The sequence below is a fragment of the Balaenoptera physalus genome (assembly GCF_965194825.1).
Source record: "Balaenoptera physalus genome assembly, chromosome: 15".
Classification (NCBI taxonomy): domain Eukaryota; kingdom Metazoa; phylum Chordata; class Mammalia; order Artiodactyla; family Balaenopteridae; genus Balaenoptera; species Balaenoptera physalus.
The window spans coordinates 71,500,703-71,523,152 of NC_138894.1; the positions used below are offsets into that span (position 1 = coordinate 71,500,703).

The following is a 22,450-nucleotide window of genomic DNA, read 5'->3' on the forward strand; positions in this document are numbered from 1 at the left end:
AGTACGGAGGGCACGACAGATGAAAGAGCCAGCCCTGACAGGCAGATGTAATGCACAGAGGTTGGCCGTGCACCTAGTGGTGAATAAACTCTTGTGTCCTCGACTTGCATACTTTCCCTGTTCCTCCACTTATTAAGTCACTATTTGCAGCCCGACCCCTGGAAATGTTTTAGGCATGCAGCATGTCTGAAAACATCTGTCTCAAATCTCCTGGCACTCCCAGCTGAAGTGATCAAATCCTGTGACGCAGCTGCAGGAGCCCAGTGCTTTTTCACAACTCCGGGCACTCCTTCTCCATATAAATTTATGCAACCTAAATTTTGTTTTACTGTGAACAGGGTCCATCTAAGAAAAAGGAGGCCAAGTCCCTGGGCTAAAGGATTGCCTCGGTTAAAATGCCACCCTGGAGCTCTCACTGCGGCTCCTCACAAGACACCTAAAGGAGGTATTTCTTTCATTCATACAACCCTCTTTTAAAAACCAGATGCTATCACCTGTTACACAGCAGAGGCGGCACAATATCACATAATGGACACTCATCTTCAAGTCAGATTCTGGGTGGTAATCCTGGCTCAACCATGCTATGACTCTGGACCTGTCATTTCACCTTTTCTCCAAAACATGAGAGAATTAGAAATGATGTTTTCCAGCCAGTTTTAAATTTCAATGTTTATCAGGGGTCAGCAAGCAATGCCCCTAGGATCAAATCTGGCCCACTGCCTGCTTTTGTAAATAAAGTTTTATTGGAACACAGCCACTCGTGCATTTACATACTGTCTACGGCTGCTTTTGTGCAATAACAACAGAGTTGCACAGAGAAGGGATGGCCTCATCCAGGATTGCCACTTGCAGCCAGGCCCCAATATAAACTCGGGCAAAGCACAATACAGAAACCCTATTTTGACATCCACATTTGTGAAATGCCCCCAGCCAGGTCCTTTCGCTTCCCAGGAGCCTAAGCAGAGAGCAAAAATGGTAGCAGCAGCTCAAGAGAGCGGAAGAGACATGATTCATCTTTGAAGCCTTAAGGCTGATTGGAAGCAGTGCCCTTCCTGTGGTCACTGTGTTACTGCAGTGGGCAAAGGAAAGCCTGCCTTTGGGTCAGCCTATCTTCTACCATCCCCTGCCCAACAGAAGAGATTCTCCCCCTTTATATTGCTTTGGTTTGACCAGCATTATGTTTTCAGAAAATCATCCAAAAAGCCTCTGAAGGCTCACAACAAAATAAAATGTGGTCAAATCTGAGCTTGGAAACAAAAACCTTAACCAAAGGAGCCGTTAGAATTTCAAGGTTGGAATGGGACATCAAAGGTTTTCTGACAACTTTTATTTGAACACCTCTAGTGACAGGGAGCTCATTACCCGATAAGATGGCACATTCTAGTTATGGGCAGTTCCTAACAAGTGCTATTCTTAAGCTGAAGTTATGTCCTCACAGCCAGCTGCACCCATTAATCCTAATTCACCTCCCCACAGTCTCACTATCTAATGCCTCTTCCACCTGACAGCCCTTCAACTCCTCACAGACATTACCACAGAAGCCAAGAAAGCTGAAGTTACAAGGGACCTGAAGAGATCCACTTGGGTTGGCCCTCTCACTTAAAAGAAAATGATTCTTCTGGAGCAGAAATACCCTCAGTTCTTTTCAAATGGTTTTCCAAGACTGTTTCTCATTCACCCGTGGTTCTAATGCAGGAGATCAAGACACATAGTCTGGGGTGGGAAGATACCCTAGTGGCCAACCAGGTCTTCCAGCCCCTTGCAAGATGGCATCCAGAAATTTTTTCCACAAACAGCCAAATAGTAAATATTTTAGAGCCGTAGGCCTAAAGGACTCTGTTGCAACTATTCAACTCTGCTGCGGTAGCAGGAAAGCAGACTGTCAACAACAGTATGTCAATGAATGAGTGTGGCTATGTCCCAATAAAACTTTATTTAAAGACACACAGTTTTCAAACCAGTGCTTTAAATGTTTTCAGGACATTTAAAATTTCTCTAGGGCTATACCTCATAAATTTTAAAAACTACAATGGAATGCTGATTCTACAACAGACAAAACTCACCTAGTTTGATTTTTTTTTTTTTTTTTTTTACAGTAGTAGAAAAAAAAAATCAGCTTACTCTAAGTTGTCAGACCAAGCTTACAAATATCTTGAGAATACTGTGTGTGTGTAAGTGTGTGAAGCCCAAGACAAAAAAGAGACAACATCGTCCCACTTCAAAAGAATATAAACTTCTATTTTTTTTCTGGCCCTTGGAACAATAATGAAGTTGGAAATGGTGTGCCAACTATTTTGTCTTCTCTGGCATTAACTCTCAGTACCAGCAGCTGCCATGCAGATGCTCATACCATCACCTAAATTATGCTCACTTCAGCGAACTGAGACATCCAAAGAAAGCAAGCCCTTAATCATTATGCCCATGTTACCTCCCAGCTATAGTAGTCACTTTATAGGCACTTGAGATTCTCTGGGCTTATTGTTTTTAAAAAACTTAGTATGTTTCTTTGCCAAAAAAAATTCTTTTTGGCCTGGAATCATCTGTATTTTGAAGAGGCAGAGACAGTTTCATATGACTTAATTCTGATTTTTATAATGTTCACATCTTCTTGGAAGCAGAAAATAAATTTCATTTCATATTTCCCCCCTCTTGTTTTATAAGCACTCTGCTATAAAGTAATCTAATTCTAAAAGAGACCCTTATATTCTCAGATGATCCTCTTGTGTCTACAGGAAGCATTTATAATACTTCTCCATTATTATTAGTTAAGTTTTCCACAATCTCAAAATCAGCATTGAAAAACTTAACTGTTTGACACTAGATTGCCATCCATAGCTCTGAGAGGATCTCCGTAAACATTAAATGCATTAGATAATATTCTCTCCTGTGTTCACTCCTTTAAAATCATTTCCACTACTTTAAAATCATTTCCACATTATCTAGGGTATTGTGTAAAGAGTTTTAAAGTACACAAAACTAACATACAGTGCTCTGAGTTTCAAATTCCTCAGTGTAACAAGCTGAAGACAATACTACTCATCTCTCAAGAGTTCAGTGGGACTTCAGTGACAGTGGCCTTTCCTACACAGGCCATTTGCTGTTTAAGAGGCATCTTCCTCAAATGCCTTGAATAAATTAATACCTAAGGACCCCTAGTGCCTTCTGTAAAGTAGGTAACCCAATAAATGTGGAACAAAGTGACTCAAAGTATGACTGTACAACCCCACAGAGATCGGGGCCCACAGGATGCTGGAGGCCCCTCTGGTCCAAGAGCCTTGCTTCACCAGAGATGAGAGTGAAGCCCACGGGTCAAATCAGTGGAAGAAGATCATCCCTAGCTGCACCCATTGGCTGATTAAGAATTACAAATCTGAAAAGCCAAAGTCAGACGAGTCAGGAGTTAATAGGGCAACTGTTGGCACAGTTTTCTTGCTTGGTCCCTCTGACAAAAACATGTGAGTTACCCTGTAGGTAAATCAGCCCCAGAAATGTTAACCAGGCACTTTCAAACTTTGGGTTTTAGAGTCCTTGGCTAGAAACAGATTGCCTGGAGCCACACAGCACCTCCACTGGGCCTCCTAGTCAGTCAGTCAAGACACTCAAAAGTCAACATCCCGTCTGCAGCTTCTGCCAGACCCTGTGTGCATTCATACCTCCAAGAAGAGGTGCTGGCACGTGGGTTAAAACAAACCACAGACGTTCAGACTGAATGGCTAATGGGATGGAAGTGGAGCCGATACCCTCCCCAATATAAATAGCTTTCATTTCTGCTTCCCAATCATTAACGACAGAGCAAAATTCAAAAATGTGAACACTGTTCTTGACAAATGGACTTCAGTCTAGCTGCCATCTTTCAGTCATTAAACTAGGATGTGACCAAAAGCAAAGGCAGCTAAAGAAATAAATATAACAAGTTCAAGACTCACATCAGAGGTCATGAACAAAGAGTCTCGCCTCTGCATTCAACCAGAATGCTGCGACAGCACATCAGCATTCATCCAACTTCAACAAGGGGGGGGCCAACCAGCACGGGTAATATCCTCTGCGAAGGAGAAGCATTCTGCCCTGTTGACTGAGTGGGACTTCGGAGCCGATTCAATACCCAGGTCACGTGGGAGGAAAACTGAGCTAACAGCTCATTCTCCCATTTTGCAATCCATTCCTGCCAGGAGGCCAAGAATTCTTTGAAGGACAAATCATAAACGTATTAAATAATGCTTAGAATAACAAGACTTGATCGTTCGGCTCTCCAGGCTTGCTTAACTTCTCCAGGACTCTTAAAATAATGCCCACAGAATACTCTGTTCCTCAAGAAAGGTGCTATGTAAATAGAAATCAGTATCAAATCTATTACTTCATCAGATTGCCCCAGTCATGGAAAATTCTCCAAGAGGGAAGGAAACTCAGAGATCTCTAGTTCTGCTGTGGGCACTTCCTCAGATAAGAATCTAGGGTTACTTTCCAGTACCACCTCTTGGAGTTTTTCCACATAGAACTAACTAAATGAAGAGGTAGAGAAAGAGTTGCTACGCAGGTGATATAAACTAAAACACCTGTGCTTCCTCCCCCTTTCCATGTTCCCTTCATATTCACTGAAGGAAACTGTAACACTTACTCATCTCTTACAGACACATGTATGATTTCTTTCCATTTTTATACATGTAAAGAGACAGGCCTATAACGAGGCAAAGAAGGCGAGTTTATTAAATCATTTAATACAAGAATACGTTTCTGGATATATTCTGAGTTTCTTGAAGAATTGCTTATTTCTCAAAAAGCAGGTACTAAACATAAGCCATGTTTAAAAATGTAACTACAGTCCCCAAAATATTCACTTGGCAGAAATGCAGCAGATGATTAACTAGTGAACTTGAACTCAAGTATGACTTCCCTTATTATTTCATGGAGAAAATAGAAGCTACGAAGCCAGGCCTACCAACTTACCTGGATCTATAGTTGTCCCGCCTTCCTCCCGATGAAGGAGGTGGTTCTACCTAAGGCCAACCCTTCCACTAAAGCAATGAATCCCCTTCCTCTCTTGCTGAAAGACTTCCTCCCTGTTCATTTCCATCAGCAGGCAAACCCGCTGTACTGTGCCCCATCTGTCGAAAACACCTCTCCTCGCATCGTCCCCATTCCACTCTCTTGCAGCTGCCACTCTATTTCCCAGCTCTCCTTAAAGAAAAACCCCTCAAAAGAGCCGCCCTACTGGCTGCCTCCACCACCTCCCCTCCCATTCTCTCTTGAACCTGCCACAGCCAAGCTTTTGCTGTCAACCCTTCACCAAAGCTGCCCTTGTGAAGGTCACCACTGGCCCCCATGTTGCCAAAACCAACAGTAAATCCTCTGGCTCCTTATGACTCAAACTTCCAGCCTATTTGACACAGAAGAACCACTCTGCTTCGTGATACTCCTTCTTTACTTGGCTTCTAGGTTACCCTGTTCTCTCACGGTTCTCTCCTACCTTGCTGGCCACTGCTCCTCATGATCGTGCCCAGGGGAAGGCCCTAGAGCTCAGTCTTTGTAGCCTTTTCCTTTCCATACTGACTTCCCAGATGCTATTATCCTGTCTTATCTCATGGATTTGGATACCAGCTACAGATTTCTGTATAGAAAATGTTTAACTCTAGCCTGGACCCCTCGACCTTGTATATGTGCATATGAGTACTGCAGATGTGTGTATTTGTGTGTGTCCAAGAATCCAGCTGTCCAGCTGCTTATGAGACTTTGCTAGGTAGGTGTCTAAGGTCTAGTGGCTGTCCCAAGAAAACATGCAAAACTAAGCTTTGGTCCCTCTCTGTATCCACATCCAAACCTGTTCCTTTTCAAGTCTTCCCTCATCTCTGAAAATGGCAAGTCTATTCTTGACCCTTTTTTGGTCATCTGAGACTCAATACAACATGCAAACCCTGTTAACTCTATTTCCAGAGGGGACAATTTTTCACCACCTTCATGGCAAACACTGGTGCAATTCACTATCATCTTCACTACTATCAACAGTCTCCCAGCCGGACTTCCTGCTTCCAACTTTGCCCTCCTACAGCTTTCTCCCACACGGCATTCGGTGCATCCTTTAACGTATGGCAGTCAGATCATGGCACTCCTCCCTTCAGTGGCTTCCCATCTCATTCAGAATACAAGCCAAAGGCCTCACAAGGGCCTACTGGGCTCTCCACAAGCTGTGAGCTCCCCGACCTTGTCTCTTACACGTGTTCCCAAAGCACTCACTCTGGCCTCCTTGCTATTCCTCACATACTGGGCACATTCATATCTCAGGGAACCTCCTGTTCCCTCTGCCTAGAATACTCTTCCCCAGATATACATGCCTTCCTCCCTCACCTTCAAGACTTCACCAGAACGTCACATGATCAGGAGGTTTTTCCCGACTACCTGGCATAAAACTGCAACACCACACACACATTGATTCCCTGTGTCCTGTTTTACGTTTCCTGTTTATAAGTATGCTTTATAGATTTAGCATTGGATTATTGTCATAAAAACACAGACTCCATGAGGGCGGGAATGTGTCTGGTCACTACTAAATACTCAACATGTGTCTCATAGCAAGTGCTCAAGAAATATCGAATGAATGAATAAACTCCACTGACAGAGAACTAAAGAAATAATATTTATCTAAGGGATAACTGTCAGTAATTTTTTTAAAAAAATAAAGAACACTTCTATGAAACCTTTAGCCTCAAAACATTTATTTTATGCTATATTTGTCAGAGAGAAATGTTTTAGTCATAAAAGCTTCAGATCAAGGGAAAGCACAAGTTGTTATTCAGGAAACCCTACAATCATTACAAAACATTTTCCCCTAAAATCATTAAAACATTACCAAAAAATGGCCAGTGATATAAAGTAAAAATTTTCTATTAAACATGCCAATGACAGAATAACTGAATAAACAGGAAACAAATTTCTCAAGCACTTTTTCAAAAGAAAAACAGACAATTACTTGCTCCCAAAATTCCACAATGTATTATGCAAAAATCAAATTGACACATAAGGGAAAACTTCCACTAATTTGATAAATAAAATTGATGATGATGTCTAAGGAGTTTAATTTTTTAATATACTTCTGATTTACTTAGTATTCATTCCCTTTGTTAGGCTAAGAACAACTAGGAAATTAAAAACACTACTACCCAGATTCTTCGAGTCTGATGTGAATTGCCACTAAGCCATAAAATCCACCCAAAAAGAGAAATACACTTTGGTTCCCAGCTCAGGGAGATTGGGAGAGGGACTAACCAAAAGTCCAGCAATAAAGATGGTAGATTTCATCCCAAATTTCCACTTATTTTAGGAGTCGGGTCTCATTTCCCATTTCACTAATTTAATCTTTGTTTTAGCTTGACTCGAGATTTAAGGACTAAGATTTTCACCTAGGGGGCTTCCCTGGTGGCGCAGTGGTTGAGAGTCTGCCTGCCAATGCAGGGGATACGGGTTCGAGCCCTGGTCTGGGAAGATCCCACATGCCGCGGAGCAACTGGGCCCGTGAGCCACAATTACTGAGCCTGCGCGTCTGGAGCCTGTGCTCCGCAACAAGAGAGGCCGCGATAGTGAGAGGCCCGCGCACCGCGATGAAGAGTGGTCCCCACTTGCCGCAACTAGAGAAAGCCCTCGCACAGAAACGAAGACCCAACACAGCCATAAATTAATTAATTAATTAATTAAAAAAAAAAAAAAAGATTTTCACCTTGAATCGCACGTTTTCTCAACTTCAACCTTGCCCTGCCAGCCTGACTCCACTACCCCCAGTAGGACTTTAAAAAGCACACCTTGAGACTATGGGATTGTTTTAATCTTTCCTTTTTCTCCCTGGAGTTTTCTCTCTTTAAATACCAAACCTAAGCTCTCTTCTCTAGAAATATAATAAAAGGTCCTATTTTTATCCCTGGAACAAAATCAAATATGTTTCAAGGTATAATATATTTTACAGTCAAAAGAAGCTAACTTTTACCCAATAAGTAGTTTACTCACCCAGCAGGATCTGACCCAGTATATTTGGGGAAAGAAAATATAGTTGGTAATAAAAGTAGAGAACTAGCAAAACAAACGGATGCCTTTCTGACATTTTCATTTTCTGACCTTTTCTGTAAAATATTTTTCTTTAACATCATAGACCCTGAGGGGATTCAACCGACCAGGCATACTTCGTGGGGTACCTCCTCAGTTCTGGTGTCCTACAACTGCAGCAGGCCACTGTCCCGTGGTGTTTTCTTCAACATGACTTTAAAAAGCCCCATCAAGAGCATGTGAAAATCTCTCCTCTGCTCCTAATTCTTAATACCAGAGCACCAGCCCCTCCAGAATGAACAGTGGTATTTGAGATGCTGTGATTGCAGAGTTGAAGAAACACAAGACTTAATGTGTCTTGTGTTTAAAAGTAATAAAGAATAACGGGAGGGAGCACAATATACCCACCTTCTCAATTCGGAATTGAGAGTGTAATTCACGGCCTGGATCTAGAATCCTGACAACTGTGGCAAGCACACTTGGCGAGGGTTAAATACGTTTGCCCAGGGATTTTTAGAGGAGTTTTTTGGCATCATGATTCAAGATGTTACTCTAAGAGTTCACCTCCGGAGGGATAAATACCATTGAAAAGACGCACTTTTTCATGTGAAAAGTCTCCACTTCCCTCAAAGAACCTATGTCAGCGTTCTCCGCAGCGTTAACTCTCTAGCTTCCACGCTGTGGCCAGGGCAGCGGAAGAGGCTTAAGAGAAGGACTTCAGCACTGTCTCTGAATCAAAAGAACAAGTTGCAGGGCAGTAAACACTTACCTGTCTTCCATCTCTAACACTCATTCAATCTGGCCAGTTTGTGTGGGCTCCTTACAGAAGCAGTGGGTTAGACACGCTTCACATGATTCGAATTTTCTATCCCTTAATTTTAGAACAGAATTAGGTTTTATTTATCCCCACATTTGTTGTTTTTCCAGAAAGAAGTCAATGGAGGCACTTGTTATCGGTCTATCACTCACCATTTCCATAAATAACATCTGTCTGCTTGCACATGGAGAAGCAAGTCCGACTAAAATCATCTGTATCTACTGGGCTGCGTGTGTACCAAGGAACAAATCTCATGACTTACTCACAAGCTTGACAGAGTAGGGGCCATTCCCCATGAGGGTCCCCAATTATCTCTACTATATGCTTGGAGAAATAGGATTCCATTTAGTCTATGTAATTGTTAAAACAAATATTTCCAACAAAATCAAACTCCTTCAAAGGAAATGAAGACTCCTGCCCACCTACATCCAATCTAGCCTCGACTTCAGCAACAACACCACATACAGCCAGGGAATCAGCCGGGCAGGACCGTCCAACGATCCTCACTCACACGCCTCCTTCTCACACAGTTTCCTCCCCCCCACCCCCCCCCAGAAAACCTTTCCTCCTTTCTCTCCACCTTTCATCCTTTCACTCCCATCCACGATTCTCACCAACCTAGGCATGACCATACATTCCAACCTTCCACTTTTTCTTGGCCCTTTGCACATACTTCTATTTATGTATGTTTCTCTCCTCCAACATTCCCTTGGCCTCAATCAAGCCAAAGAAAACAGTTTGTATTCTCATCCTCCTTTGCTATTTTTAACACACGTCCCACCTGGTGATTCTCCCTTTTTGGGAACGGGAAAGAGTATGTGGCGAGAGGGGAGTGACATGGGAAAGAACACAGGGGGAGGAAATGAACTCAGGCTGGGAATACAGGGGAAGACAGACAAAGCAAAGGGCAGAGAAGTGACTTTCATTCCAACAGCTAATACCTGGAAGTCACAAAAACATTAAAGGAGTTGAATGCCACCAACGTTCTACTATTTCCACAAGGGGCTTGGAAATTTCCCTCTTATATTAAAGGCAGACACAAGGAAGAAAACGACCTGTTACACACTTTACAAAACCTAAATTTGCTTGAAAGAAAAAGTGAAAAGACAGGATAGAGAAGGAAACCAAAACCTACTGTGCCCTGGACAGGCATTCTGAGATACTGGAGCTGCCAGGTCAGGAGTAGATAAAGTGATGTGCCTCTGAGAGATCCCAACTCTTTCATGTAGGTAATGAAAACCCAGTACAAACAAAATATTAGAAATTTGAATGCCTTTTATTTTGAGAAGCACTAAGGAAGCTGAACATAGGAATATTTGTGCAACTATCAAAACTCCTCCAAAGTTTGATGGATTCAACTGAAAGAAAAAACTGTTGAAGCCATTAGTTATATAGAAGAAAACTGGCATTTTTTAAATCTCTAAAGTAATTTAGAATTATAGAATCAGGGATATCCATGCTTGCAGAACACCAATTCTGTCAGTTCTTTTTTCCCCAGCACAAATTTCTCCCTGGCTCAGTTTTTAAATGACTCCATCAAATGGCCCCAGCTACTCTCCCCAAGGGATTACTGCCAAATTCAATAGATCTCACCATTAGGCAAGATTTCAGCCTAAATATCGCTTTTCTCAAAGTCGTCATATTATATCTAAATATGCTCCAGTATCATGTCATAAATAAAATTGAAAAATGATTAGTTGCCAATAAAAAATGAATTACTGATGTGTAATTACACATTGTAAGTTTTTCAACTGTCAGCTAATTCTTTTTAGGTTACTCATTTTCAACTTTTCCCTTTTGACTCTCATCAAGTTAATGTCTCTCCTGTTGAACACTGATGGTTTTAAAACGTGTCCACAAATTCTTTGCTACGTCTTTCTTCAAGAGATGATGTCCAATTCCCCTCCCCTTGAGCCTGGACTGGTCTCAGCAACTCATGTCTAAAGAACAGAATAAAGCAGAGTGATAGTTTGTGACTTCAGAGACTAGATCATAAAAGGCACTGCACTGCAGCTCCCATCCTACTCTCTTTCCTGGATCGCTCATTCTGAGGGAAGCCAGCTCCCATGCTGTGAGAATACTTGAGGAGTCTAAGGAGAGGCCCACGCAACAAAGAACTGAAGCTTCCTGCCAATCACCATGTGATTGAGCAATCCTGAAAGCAGATCTTCCAGCCCCAGGCAAGCCTTCAGATGACTGCTGCCCTTCCCTGATACCCTGATTGAAACTTCATAAAAGAACCCGAGCCAGAACCAATCAGCTAAGGTAATTCCCAATTCCTGACCCACAGAAACTGTAAGATAATGCTTGTTGCTTTAAACCACTAAGGTTGGGAATGCTCGGTTACACGGCAATAGATAATAGAAACACACACACTCTTCTTCTCCACTTTTTTTTTTTTGCCTAGATTCTGAGAACATAGAAATAGTATATAAGGGCCTTTCTAAATGTACAGAGCACTGTCTGCGTGACTGATGGACCCATGAAACATGCACTGGCGCTTACTAAGCTACAAAGCTCAAATACACACCACGGCCATGTAAGTTACGCTTATAGCCATTTCACAGACTAGGAAACTACAGAGACATTCATCAGAAACTTGACCAAGGTCATTTTGTTAGGAAATGGTAGAAGCTGAGAGTTCAATGCAAGCCCTGCTCTTTCCTCAAAACCCCAGTGCCTCTCCCACTCTTTTAATGAGCAGTACTATGAAAATTACACGACACGAGGCACTTGGAAAGGTTGGGATGAAGGAGAGAAATGAAGATGGAGCACGTATGGGAAGGTCAGGATGAAGGAGGGAAATTAACAGAGATGGAGCACAGACTATGTATCTGGCAGCATGTTAGGTGTCACATGCCATCTCACTTCATTCTTACAACAAACAGTCTTATGGAATAAGTGTTAAGAGTTTTATTTGTCCAAGAAACGGATAGAGGTTCAACAAGATGGGATACAGTAAAACCACTCTCTGGCTCCACCCTCCCAATCCTGCAATCAAGAGTAGAACAAAGACATGCAGAATAAAGCCATCCAACCCATTACCTCACAAGGCTGTGGCAGGGGCCATATGAAATAATCTGTATGAATATGATTCATAAGCTGTTAAATATGCAAATTCAAGAGGTTATCATTACATGCAGTCAGCTCTTAGAGGAAAAACTCAAATGAGCAGCAACACTTGCTCCATGATAAATTACAGAGCAAAACACACAAGAGCTTCTAAATATGGGAAATTTCACCTCGAAATGTTTGCTTTCATGATCATAATTACTACTAAAAACTCTAGAAGAAAGTAAAATTCTACTGTGGACTTTGGTTCTTACACAGTTTCCAGGTAAGATCTGATTGCTTCATTTTGTTTGAAAGCTATCGAAATGGATCTTAAACGGCAATAGGAACCCCCTGATTAGAAAGGCTTATTTTGCATTTGGATTATTTTTGTTAAAAAAATTCCTCCCAGAAGCTCTATATTCAGATAATTTTTTAAATGTGTCATGGTCATTAAAGTCCTACATACAATAAAGTTGACAAATTTTTTAAATATAGTCAAATTTTGACTTTGGACTCACCTGAAAGGAACTTGCACAAAGAGCTAAAGTGACAATCTTTTCAATGAACAAGTTTTGTTTTGGCAATTTATACCTTGTTATATTTTTGCTTCCTAACAAATACATGCATAACATGTAGGGTAACAGTTTAAACAGTCAAACAATGTTCTAATGGGCTTCCCTGGTGGCGCAGTGGTTAAGAATCCACCTGCCAAGGAAGGGGACACGGGTTCAAGCCCTGGTCTGGGAAGATCCCACATGCCGCGGAGCAACAAAGCCCGCGTGCCACAACTACTGAACCTGTGCTCTAGAGCCCGTGAGCCACAGCTACTGAGCCCACGTGCCACAACAACTGAAGCCTGCGCGCCTAGAGCCCGTGCTCCGCAACAAGAGAAGCCACTGCAATGAGAGGCCCACGCACCGCAACTAAAGAAAGCCCATGTGCAGCAACAAAAACCCAGCGCAGGCAAAAATTAAATAAATAAATTTATTTCAAAAAAAGAATAACAATGTACTAATATTACAATGTAACATACTGAATTAATGCATATGCAGCAATTAGCACTGTGGCTGGCATATGGTAAGTGCTAAATAGATGAGGAGAAAGACTAGGATTGAATCCACAGTGCCTTGGAGAATATAAATGAGCCTATGTCCAAATTTCCTGATCTTCAGAGACATGAATATAATTTACAACACCAAGAGCAGGTTTGTTAAATATGTATTGTATGTTCTTGAGGTATATTAAGGTGTGGTTTGGAAACTGGGATCTCTGACAAGAAACATTATGAATCACTTTCTCTGCTAAGAGTATTCTTTAAACTCCTTTAAAGAGGCCTCTAACTTCGCTATATTTCCAGGTTCAAGACATGGCAGAGCATGTCTGCTATGAATTTATACACACTCCCCCCACCCCCGCTTTGTGGTTGCCTGAAAACCCATACCAAAAATAATGATGAACGAATAAAAGGTATAATGGGATTTCGGAAGTGTTACTGAAAGCGTTCCTATCCGCACTCACTAACAAACTCTAAACTGGACATTCTCCATTCCATATGAGCAAGAATCCCTGAGACCCAAGAATGCTTCTGTTAAAAATCCTAATGGCTGCTCAGACATAAATGTGGTAACACATCAGGTTCTACTGAAAGCAGGCCAGGCGGAACAATTCTCTAGGTGTTTCAGTAGTCCTGAGGAAATGGCAGAACTGAGCCATCCACTTCTCTATCCATCACAAGCCCACCCCAACGTCTGATGCTCTGAGATGTCAGGACAGGCAGCTGTTAGAGGGACGGGTGCAAATAGAACGTGTGTTAGCCAGAGTCTCTGTCCACAACACAATGCGAGGGGTGCATGTTATCCGGAGTGATGGAATGGTATGGTAAAGCTGCGTGAAGCAATAAGGGAGCTAAGCCCCAAGAAGATCCAGGGACAGCCAGCCCTCATGGAGACTAGGGCACATTTCAGTAACTGCAAAGATGTTGAGAATCCACAGTACTTGTAGCATCCCATTATAAGTTGCCCTGTCCCCAGCGCTTTTCAGAAAAGGCTGATGAGCTTCATTCTTATATACATTAATGAGATAGAAAGCTTCTCTCTGGCTGCTTCTGCTGGTGTTTCACTTTTGTTACAGTTGTGTACTGCTTAGCTCTAACTTACAGACACCTTAAGAGAGATTCTGACTCATTTCATCAGTATGATCCCTGCTGGGGAAAGAGTGATCCTGAGATGCACCTGTAGCAGTTAAATGGTGATCATTAAAACAAGCAGCGCAGCTGCCTGGTGCGTGGGGTTCCAGACGTTGTTAAAGGAGAGTGCCCGATCCCACATAAGAAGCCCAGAGGCCATCAACCAAAAGAAACTATGACCAACACCCTCTCATCTGCTCTATGATGCTTGCTTGCTTTCAGTAAAGCTTTCCAAATCTGTTTCTAGGATACAAGGATTTTTAAATATCTATGATTTTTATTTTTTTTTACAAGAGCAACCACTGCCTACCTCAAATGTTTTCATTTAGTTAAACTGGTACCTTGAGAGAAACTTGTGAAGCACAGTTAGGGCTACAAGAAAACTTTTTTAATGGATACTTGCTATATGGATACTATAAGGAGCTCCAAAAAAGTAAATTTTTAAATAATACACATTTATGTATTTGATTGAATATATTTGTGTGTTTATGTGTATATACACATATTTCATTATTTAAAGTTTGCCTGCCAGAAGAATTACTCACATAGAACCATGTAGCAATTACCTCCTGGGGAAGCAAGGTTTTCCTCCTACTCCAGCCATGTATTAATTTCTACTACCTTTGTATGGGAGGAGCAAGGGAGAACAAGGACAGCTGGCCTTCAGCTTAAGTACAATTTCATCAGACGCTAATACTAAGTCAAATTGAAAAATAATGCACAACTAAAATTGTAGATAATCACAACACCAAAACTTCTTTAAGAAATGTCATACAAAAACACAAAGAAGGTACTGAGGTCTTTACCTCCACAACGTGGGTACAGATTCACCACAAGGCCATCATTTTCAATGTTAAGAGGACCTTTCTATAAGGAGACTGACCCACAAGAAGACAAAGCATTCTACTTTAATTCCTTTTGTAACATCTCATAAGCAGAACTTTTGTATCAAAAGTATCATTTCAACTCTAATGATGATTAATTTTCTAGAAGCTATTTCCCCATTTAGAAGAAAAATCAAGTCAAGCCCTCAGTTTCTGGTAAATAAATCCTAAGGCTGAGTAGGCACCATGTTTTTTCAAATTCAAGTTTTCTCCTACCAGAACGTTGCATTGTAGTTTCCCTCAGGCAAACTGTAAATTCATGTGTTTTATTTTTCCTTAGAAATATCACAGTTTGGTCACAGAATACTCTGGAGCCACACAGGGTTTCTCAATATCTTGAACTCAGTCTCAACACCCAGAAATATCCTTGGATTGGTTTGTTATGAAATCTTGGGCCCTTTGGGTTTAAAGCCTCTTTCTCTGGCACGGAAAGCTGCCCACTGGGGAATTTAGGTTACATAATCCTCTCACTCTAGGTTTTCCTCCACTGTTTTCATATTGCTGGATAAGCTTCTTGGCAGTGTTTATAATCAATCCATGCCTACCACTGCCCAGCTATCTTGAAACTGTGCGTGAGTAATCAGGCGATGAGAAGTTCACATCCACATACCTTCCAGGACTGGGATATGACCAAACAACCCCTGGATAAAATAAACCACCTGCCCTCGCCCCTCCAACTGAGGCACGGTGGCCACAGCAAGACCACACATGGAACAACTTCTATAATAGGTAATACTCTGTCCTTCAAAGGAACCTGAATTCCTAAGGACATCAACTCAGCAAAACCCTGGTGTTCACCCACATTCACCAGAAGGCTTTCTTAAGCATTTTTTTATACCCAGTATGCTGATGCTTTGCTGCCTAGGCTTTTAAGGCCAACAAGGGTTTTACCAGAAATTATTGAAGACTGGGTGATTTTCTTCTGGCCCTCTTAGTGCTAAGATCCACATTGCCATATGGCTGGGAAACTGGCTCAATGTCCTGCTTCCCAAACAACACTCTGTGGGGATAACCAAGCAGCTCCAGGAACTTGCTGATTTTACAAGGGAAAAGGCACAGAGCTTTACTATCAACCCTTCTTCAAGGCAGTATGTTTTCACACCGAGTATCCTTTTTAAATGCTAAATCGTTTGTTAGTTTGCATCAGCTTCATGTAAGATCGTTCCTGGCTGGTACAACTTCCACTGTCACTTCGTACTTGCTGTATTGGTGTGGAGCCATTCCCTCGAGACACACTCACCTGCACATGACAAGCTAAGGGTAGTCTCCATGCAGGGAAGGATTTCGAGTGCTGAAGAATGTTAAGTCTACGGAATTCTCCTTCCTCCAAAGTGCCCAGTTTGTCCGTCTGCAAAGCTTTGCCCTAGTGGGGCTCCCAACCAATCAGGAACTAACAGAGAGGGCGTCTCAGAGAACTGGGATTGCCAGCACACTTGATTTCCCCTTTCCTTTTCTCTCTTCACACAAGTGATCTTCCTATCACTCATATCTTAAACTTCAACACCCCAATGAGGCAAGGGTGGTTCTCAGGACCAGACTCTTCCTCACCTGCATTTTCAAACTGTTCTTCCTCTGGAGGTATCCATATTGCAAATTCATCCTGCACTTAAGAACCTGGTTCCAATTCTTCTCATCTGTACTTATGACATCTACATTTGCCTTCATCGAGTTGCCACTCCACGGTTTCTCCCCTTTTTTGCAAAGGCCCAGTGAGTGGAGGTTGAATCTGGTCTTCCTTAAAGCCCACTTCCATCTACGGTGGGTGCTTTGAACCACACCACGGACTCCCTCCCTGTGAAGATTCTGTAACCGGCACAGTGCGTCCGAGCCTTTAATGAGTATTCCTGCCCACCTACTTGAAATGGCTGGCATAAGCACAACAGCCTAAGCCAAATACTGCCTGCCTATCCTTTCAACTTCAGATTTGTTTTGCTAAAGCAAAAATCTTGGATGTGTCCTCTAACCTTCTGCAGAACTACTCTCTTCTCTCAGGACAACCAGGAAGATGCAGTTTTAATGGTAACATCTTCGCTCTGTCAGTCTGCAACCACAGAAAATCTTCACTCCAGACACATGAACTTTTTTTTTCCCGGGGAGATATAACACTTGCCATCAAACCCTGAGATGCTTTCATGTCTTATGCTTCTCGGTGGCAGTGTGAACACAGCCTGAAGGCTAATGCTAGCACATTCAACCGTAGTGTCGCTAAAAGAGGAAGGCTCGTGTGCCCAAAGGGCCCGTGCTCTTCAGAGTATGGGAACATGGACTGAGGTCAGGCCAGAACTGGGCTGCAGGGATTTGGGCAGCAAAGTGGCTCAATGGACTCTTTGCCTCCCTCTCAAACCTAAGACCTGCTGAGGAGGGCTGTTGCATCTTCAAATGGGGGAGAGCCAGGAATTCCAGTCAGCCCATGACTCATGTGGGGGGGTGAGGGTGGGAGCAGAAGCTGAGTCGACTGGCCTGTTGCAAGCACTGGGAGGGGTCAGCACAGACCACAGGATCCAGGGCTAAGATGTTTCCTGGGGTCCCAGTGCAGGCACGATAAGGTTTTCTTCTGTCAGAAGCGGCCTAATGGGGCTGTGTATGTGTTTCCTGCACCACTATGGGTGTTTACCTAAGCAGAAAGCCTATGTTTAACAATTTAAGTAAAAATTAAAAGTGGGCTTCTCCTAACTTTTTATAACTGAACAGTATCATATTTTCTCAATGCCAATAATCAATCACTCTCTCACATCTCTCAGCACATCAGGAGATAAATAAGCAACTCTTTTAAGAGTCTGATTTGTATCAATTTTAGAAACTTTAGAAAGGTAGTATATAAAAGATGGTGTCTGCCTTTCCTGAAATTTAAGATTTTGGCTTTGTTGAATCTGAAGTAAGATTTCAATAGACAACTTTAAAGTATAATTAACCTTTCTAAAAGCCAAGTCCACCTTGAGAGGAAAACCACTGGAATTAGCAATGAGAAATCCAATTATAAAAGTTTACACTTCTAAAAATTTCCAAATATTAAACTGAGGTAATAGAAAAAAAAAGTGGAGCAGGTGAATATTCAAATCATAGATTCTCCAATTTCTTAGCTCTAAGGGCTCTTTGCATAACCTGCAAATCAGTAGTCTAGGGAACTATTTCAGCTACAGGGATATTTCTGCTCATCCTAAAGCTCTCCTTTATAAGTAACTCCACACTCTACCTTAAGAAGCTCTCCATTATTAACCCTGATGATAAAAAAATTCTTCCACCATGGACCAAAATAGAAATGTTATTTTCTGTTTTTAATATCATCAAGCGTCCCATGGTATTTTCAGCACAACAGCAGATAGTCTGGAATGGATACTTATTACCCTCAAGATCTTTTTCTAGTGCATTGTATTGAAATAATCTCTTTAGGTGTGAGATATTTGGGTCTGCTCCTGAGCAGATACTAAGATAATCTGAACTGACTGTTTTTATAAGATTGCCTTTAAATGTTATCATCATGTCATTTCAACTTCCCTCCCTCTAGGTTAAAAACACTACTAAGCCAACCACAACAGGATTTGGTTTACATAGTCAAATCTTTCCTACAAATTACCGAAAGAGGTACTGGATAAAGCAGATCCCCTCTACCCAACACCATTCTTAGCACTTCTGAGAGAACCAGTAACCTCCATTCCTTGAAACTTTTATAACTACTTATTGGGAAATAATTTTTAAGTATTTTTGTGTTATTTTTAACATAACATGGCTTTACCATATTCACACTTTGTGCAACCATGATAACCATTTAATTCCAGAACACTTTCATCAGCCCAAAAGAAACTCCTTACCCATCAATGGTCACACCCCATTCCTGCTCTCCCCAGCCCCCAGCAACCACTAATCTACTATCTGTCTGCATGGATATTTCATATAATTTGCCTGTTCTAGACATTTCATATAAAAATGGAATCATATGTGATCTGGATTCTTTTGTACCTGGACTCATTCAGTATGCTTTCAGGGTTCATTCACGTTGTGGCATGTATCATATTTCATTCCTTTTTGTGGCTGAACAGCCAATGGCACGATATACCACATTTTGTTTATCTACTATCAGTTGATGGGCAGTTTGGTTGTTCTCACTTTTTGGCTATTGTGAATAACACTGCTATGAACATTTGTACATACGTTTTTGTGTACACACGTTTTCACTTCTCTTGAGTATATACTTAGGAGTGGAACTGCTGAGTCATAGAGTAACTCTATGTTTAACTTTTTGAGGAACTCATGGTGGGTGATTCATGCAATTCAGTCCAGCCACATGGCCATTAATGGGTCATCCAGTGAAAATGTTATTTCCATCAGTATCAAAAGACTTTCTATAAGCAACCAGGAGTAACATCCATTACTTTCCCCAGCGCTGTGTGGCATGTCGCTCTAACATTAAAGGAAACTAGACTTATCTAACACAACTGGTGTCCTGGTAGTTCATGCTTTTCTGGCTGCCTCCAAACCAAGTGGAGCTACGTCTGAGAATCATCATGGGGAGGAGGGTGGGTTGCTGGGAATAGTGACACTGAAGAACAGCTGCTTACACACAGGGCCTCTAGAGCATCTTTTGGTTTAATTGTCCTGTTCCAGGCACCAGTCAATCAGGTCCAAGATCTATGTATTTTCAGCAGATTGATTTTTTTCAATTGAAGCATGGCTGATTTACAATACTGTGTTAGTTTCAGGTATACAACATACTGATTCAGTATTTTTGCAGATGATATTCCATTATAGGTTATTACAAGACAATGGGTGTAATTCCCTGTGTTATACGTATATCCTTGTTGCTTATGTATTTTACATATGGTAGTTTGTATCTATTAAACCCATACCCCTAATTTGTCCCTCCCTCCTTCTGAGTCTGTTTCGTATATATATTCGTATTATCTTTTAGATTCCACATATAAGTGATATTATACAGCATCTGTCTGTGTCCAACTTATTTTACTAAGCATAAAATTCTCTAGGTCCATCCACATTGCTGCAAATGGCAGTATTTCGTTCTTTTTTATGGCTGAGTAATATTCCATTGTTTATATACACACACCAAATCTTAATGCAAACACCTGTTGATGGGCACTTGGGTTGCTTCCATATCTTGGCTATTGTAAGTAGTGCTGCACTGAACACTGGGGCACATGTATTTTTTCAAAGTAGTGTTTTCACTTTTTCCAGATACATACCCAGGAATGGAACTGCTAGATCATATGGTGGAATTGCTAGATCTTACGGTTGCTCTATCTTCAGTTTTTTGAGGAACCTCCATACTGTTTTCCACAATGGTTGCACCAATTTATATTCCCATCCTCAGTGTACAAGGGTTCCCTTTTCTCCACATCCTCTCCGACACTTGTTATTTGTAGACTTTTTGATGATAGCCATTCTGACAGGTGTGAGGTGATACCTCAATGTGGTTTTGATTTGCATTTCTCTTATAGAGATGTTAAGCATCTTTTCATGTGTCTGTTAGCCATCTGTATGTCTTCTTTGTAAAAATATCTGTTCAAGTCTTCTGCCCCTTTCTTGATTGGGTGGGGTTTTTTTTTTGATACTGAGTTGTATGAGCTGTTTGTATATTTTAAATATTAACCCCTTGTCAGTCGCATCATTTGCAAATATTTTCTCCCATTCCATAGGTTGTCTTTTTAGTAGATTGAGAAACTAAGTCTCTATATTACCAGTTGGCAAACTACAGCCCATGGGCCAAATCCAGCCAGCTACCTTTTTTTTTTTTTTAAACGACCTAATAGCTAAGAGTTTTTACATTTTTAAATGTCTACATTTTAAATAGTTATGTACGTACCTATATATAACATCCTCAATTTGTATCTTGGCTCCCAATGCCTAAAATATTTATTATCTGGTCTTTAAGAAACAATTTGCGGACCCCTGCTCTAGATGATACTCATGCAAATTAAACTAGTCTCCAGTCTTAATACCAGAGATTCCCAAACCATCTTTTCCTGACACCTCCATGAAATTCAGAATTCTTTTATCAGTATGATCATAAGCTTTCAAAAACTCTTCCCATCACATTCTAATTTTGGAGAGCTTCTATAAAATATGATCTACATAAAGCTTCAAGGAAATAGTAGTATCTCTAGATTTTTAGAGATTAGAAAAATATTATATACTTAGGAATATTTCTAGAGAACAGGCTATTAAGCACTGAAATCAAAGGAGCTTTAAAAACAAGATGATACATCTATTGTTTTGCAAATAACTTGAAAGCTATCCTTTCTAAAGGGCAAGGAGATGATCTACACAATTTCTCCATTCTTCCCTTATCATCCCAATAAATCACCTCAGACTATTGCTCTGGGGTCCAGCCTCAAGTCCTGAGCACAATTTTCTCAAAAGATGAAAAGTGGAAATGTACATACCTTATATTAGCTACTCTTTTTGTTAAATGGCCAATTCTGGGATGTGGAGGTGGTCCCCAGGAATCAAGCCCATACAGACACAGACTTCTGAAGTGCCAAACAGTAGTAAGAATTCTCTCAGCTCTCCGCACTACTCTGGGTGGTGAAAGACAGTCCTTTTCAACCTCACAACTGGCATTCTCTTTCATTACTTATGGCGCAGGCCATCCATCAACGTGAGACAGAGCAGGAAGCTGCTGGAAGGAGCCTGTGCACCCAGCTCTCCCCTTTGAACAGTCTGCCGCCTCACTGAAGAACGCTTTCTCCAGATGCTGCCAGCAGACACTCTGTAATATTTAACCCACAAATCATCACATTCCCCACCCTCTGAGCCGGGGCTTGTCCTTGAACCTCCCCCATAGTGAGATATTAACCAAGCTGGCCACTGATACAAGAGCTCTTTACAAACTCAGTAAAACCTGCCACACCGTGGAACCGATATACTAAAAACATTGCCCTCCTAACATGAAAACATCCACTGTAGGTAAATCTCGGAGGGTAATGCAGGACACTGCAGACATCTCACAAAGAATAAATCCTGGCTAGCTCACTAAGGAAAATATTTTATCAATGTAAACATATCAGCCGTACAACTGTACAGAAAATTAGAGCAAGTATATCTTGGAAATGGAGCCATCTTGCAGAAACAGTATTACAGGCAAGTCACTTCAGATCCTGCAATGTCCAGGAAAACTGCCTTTCCTCTGAAGAAGGAAACCATATTGCTGTCTGGTTGTTTCAGGAACCAGTACGGATTTTTAAAAAATGATTCTTGAATTTCATCTACTGTGACACATTAAAGCCATCTACAGAGCGAAGTGTTTCCAAAGCATGATACTGTAACTTAGAAAGATGACTGACAGGACATACTCACACTGAAAAGGTGCTGCCACATGATCGTGTCCAAATCTTAAAGGGAATGAACCTTCAGTAGACTGCTCTCCCGAAATCACCTTCTGAGCTGCAAAGTACTTGGGCTTGAGCACATATTCCTGGGCCTGGCCATGATGAATCATCACATTCTGTGAGGAAAGGGGTGTCACTCTGGAAA

General features: G+C 41.5%; 1 protein-coding gene across 6 annotated transcripts in view; it reads right to left on the reverse strand.

Annotated features, from left to right (window-relative positions):
* The window catches only part of LTBP1 (latent transforming growth factor beta binding protein 1), a 417,364-nt gene that overhangs the window by 249,826 nt on the left and 145,088 nt on the right, over positions 1–22,450 (reverse strand). For all 6 annotated transcript variants that reach the window (XM_082426963.1, XM_082426964.1, XM_082426966.1 and 3 more), the window contains exon 4: positions 22,274–22,443. In XM_082426963.1, coding sequence (XP_082283089.1) covers positions 22,274–22,443 — 170 coding nt within the window. The remainder of the gene's footprint in view (positions 1–22,273; positions 22,444–22,450) is intronic.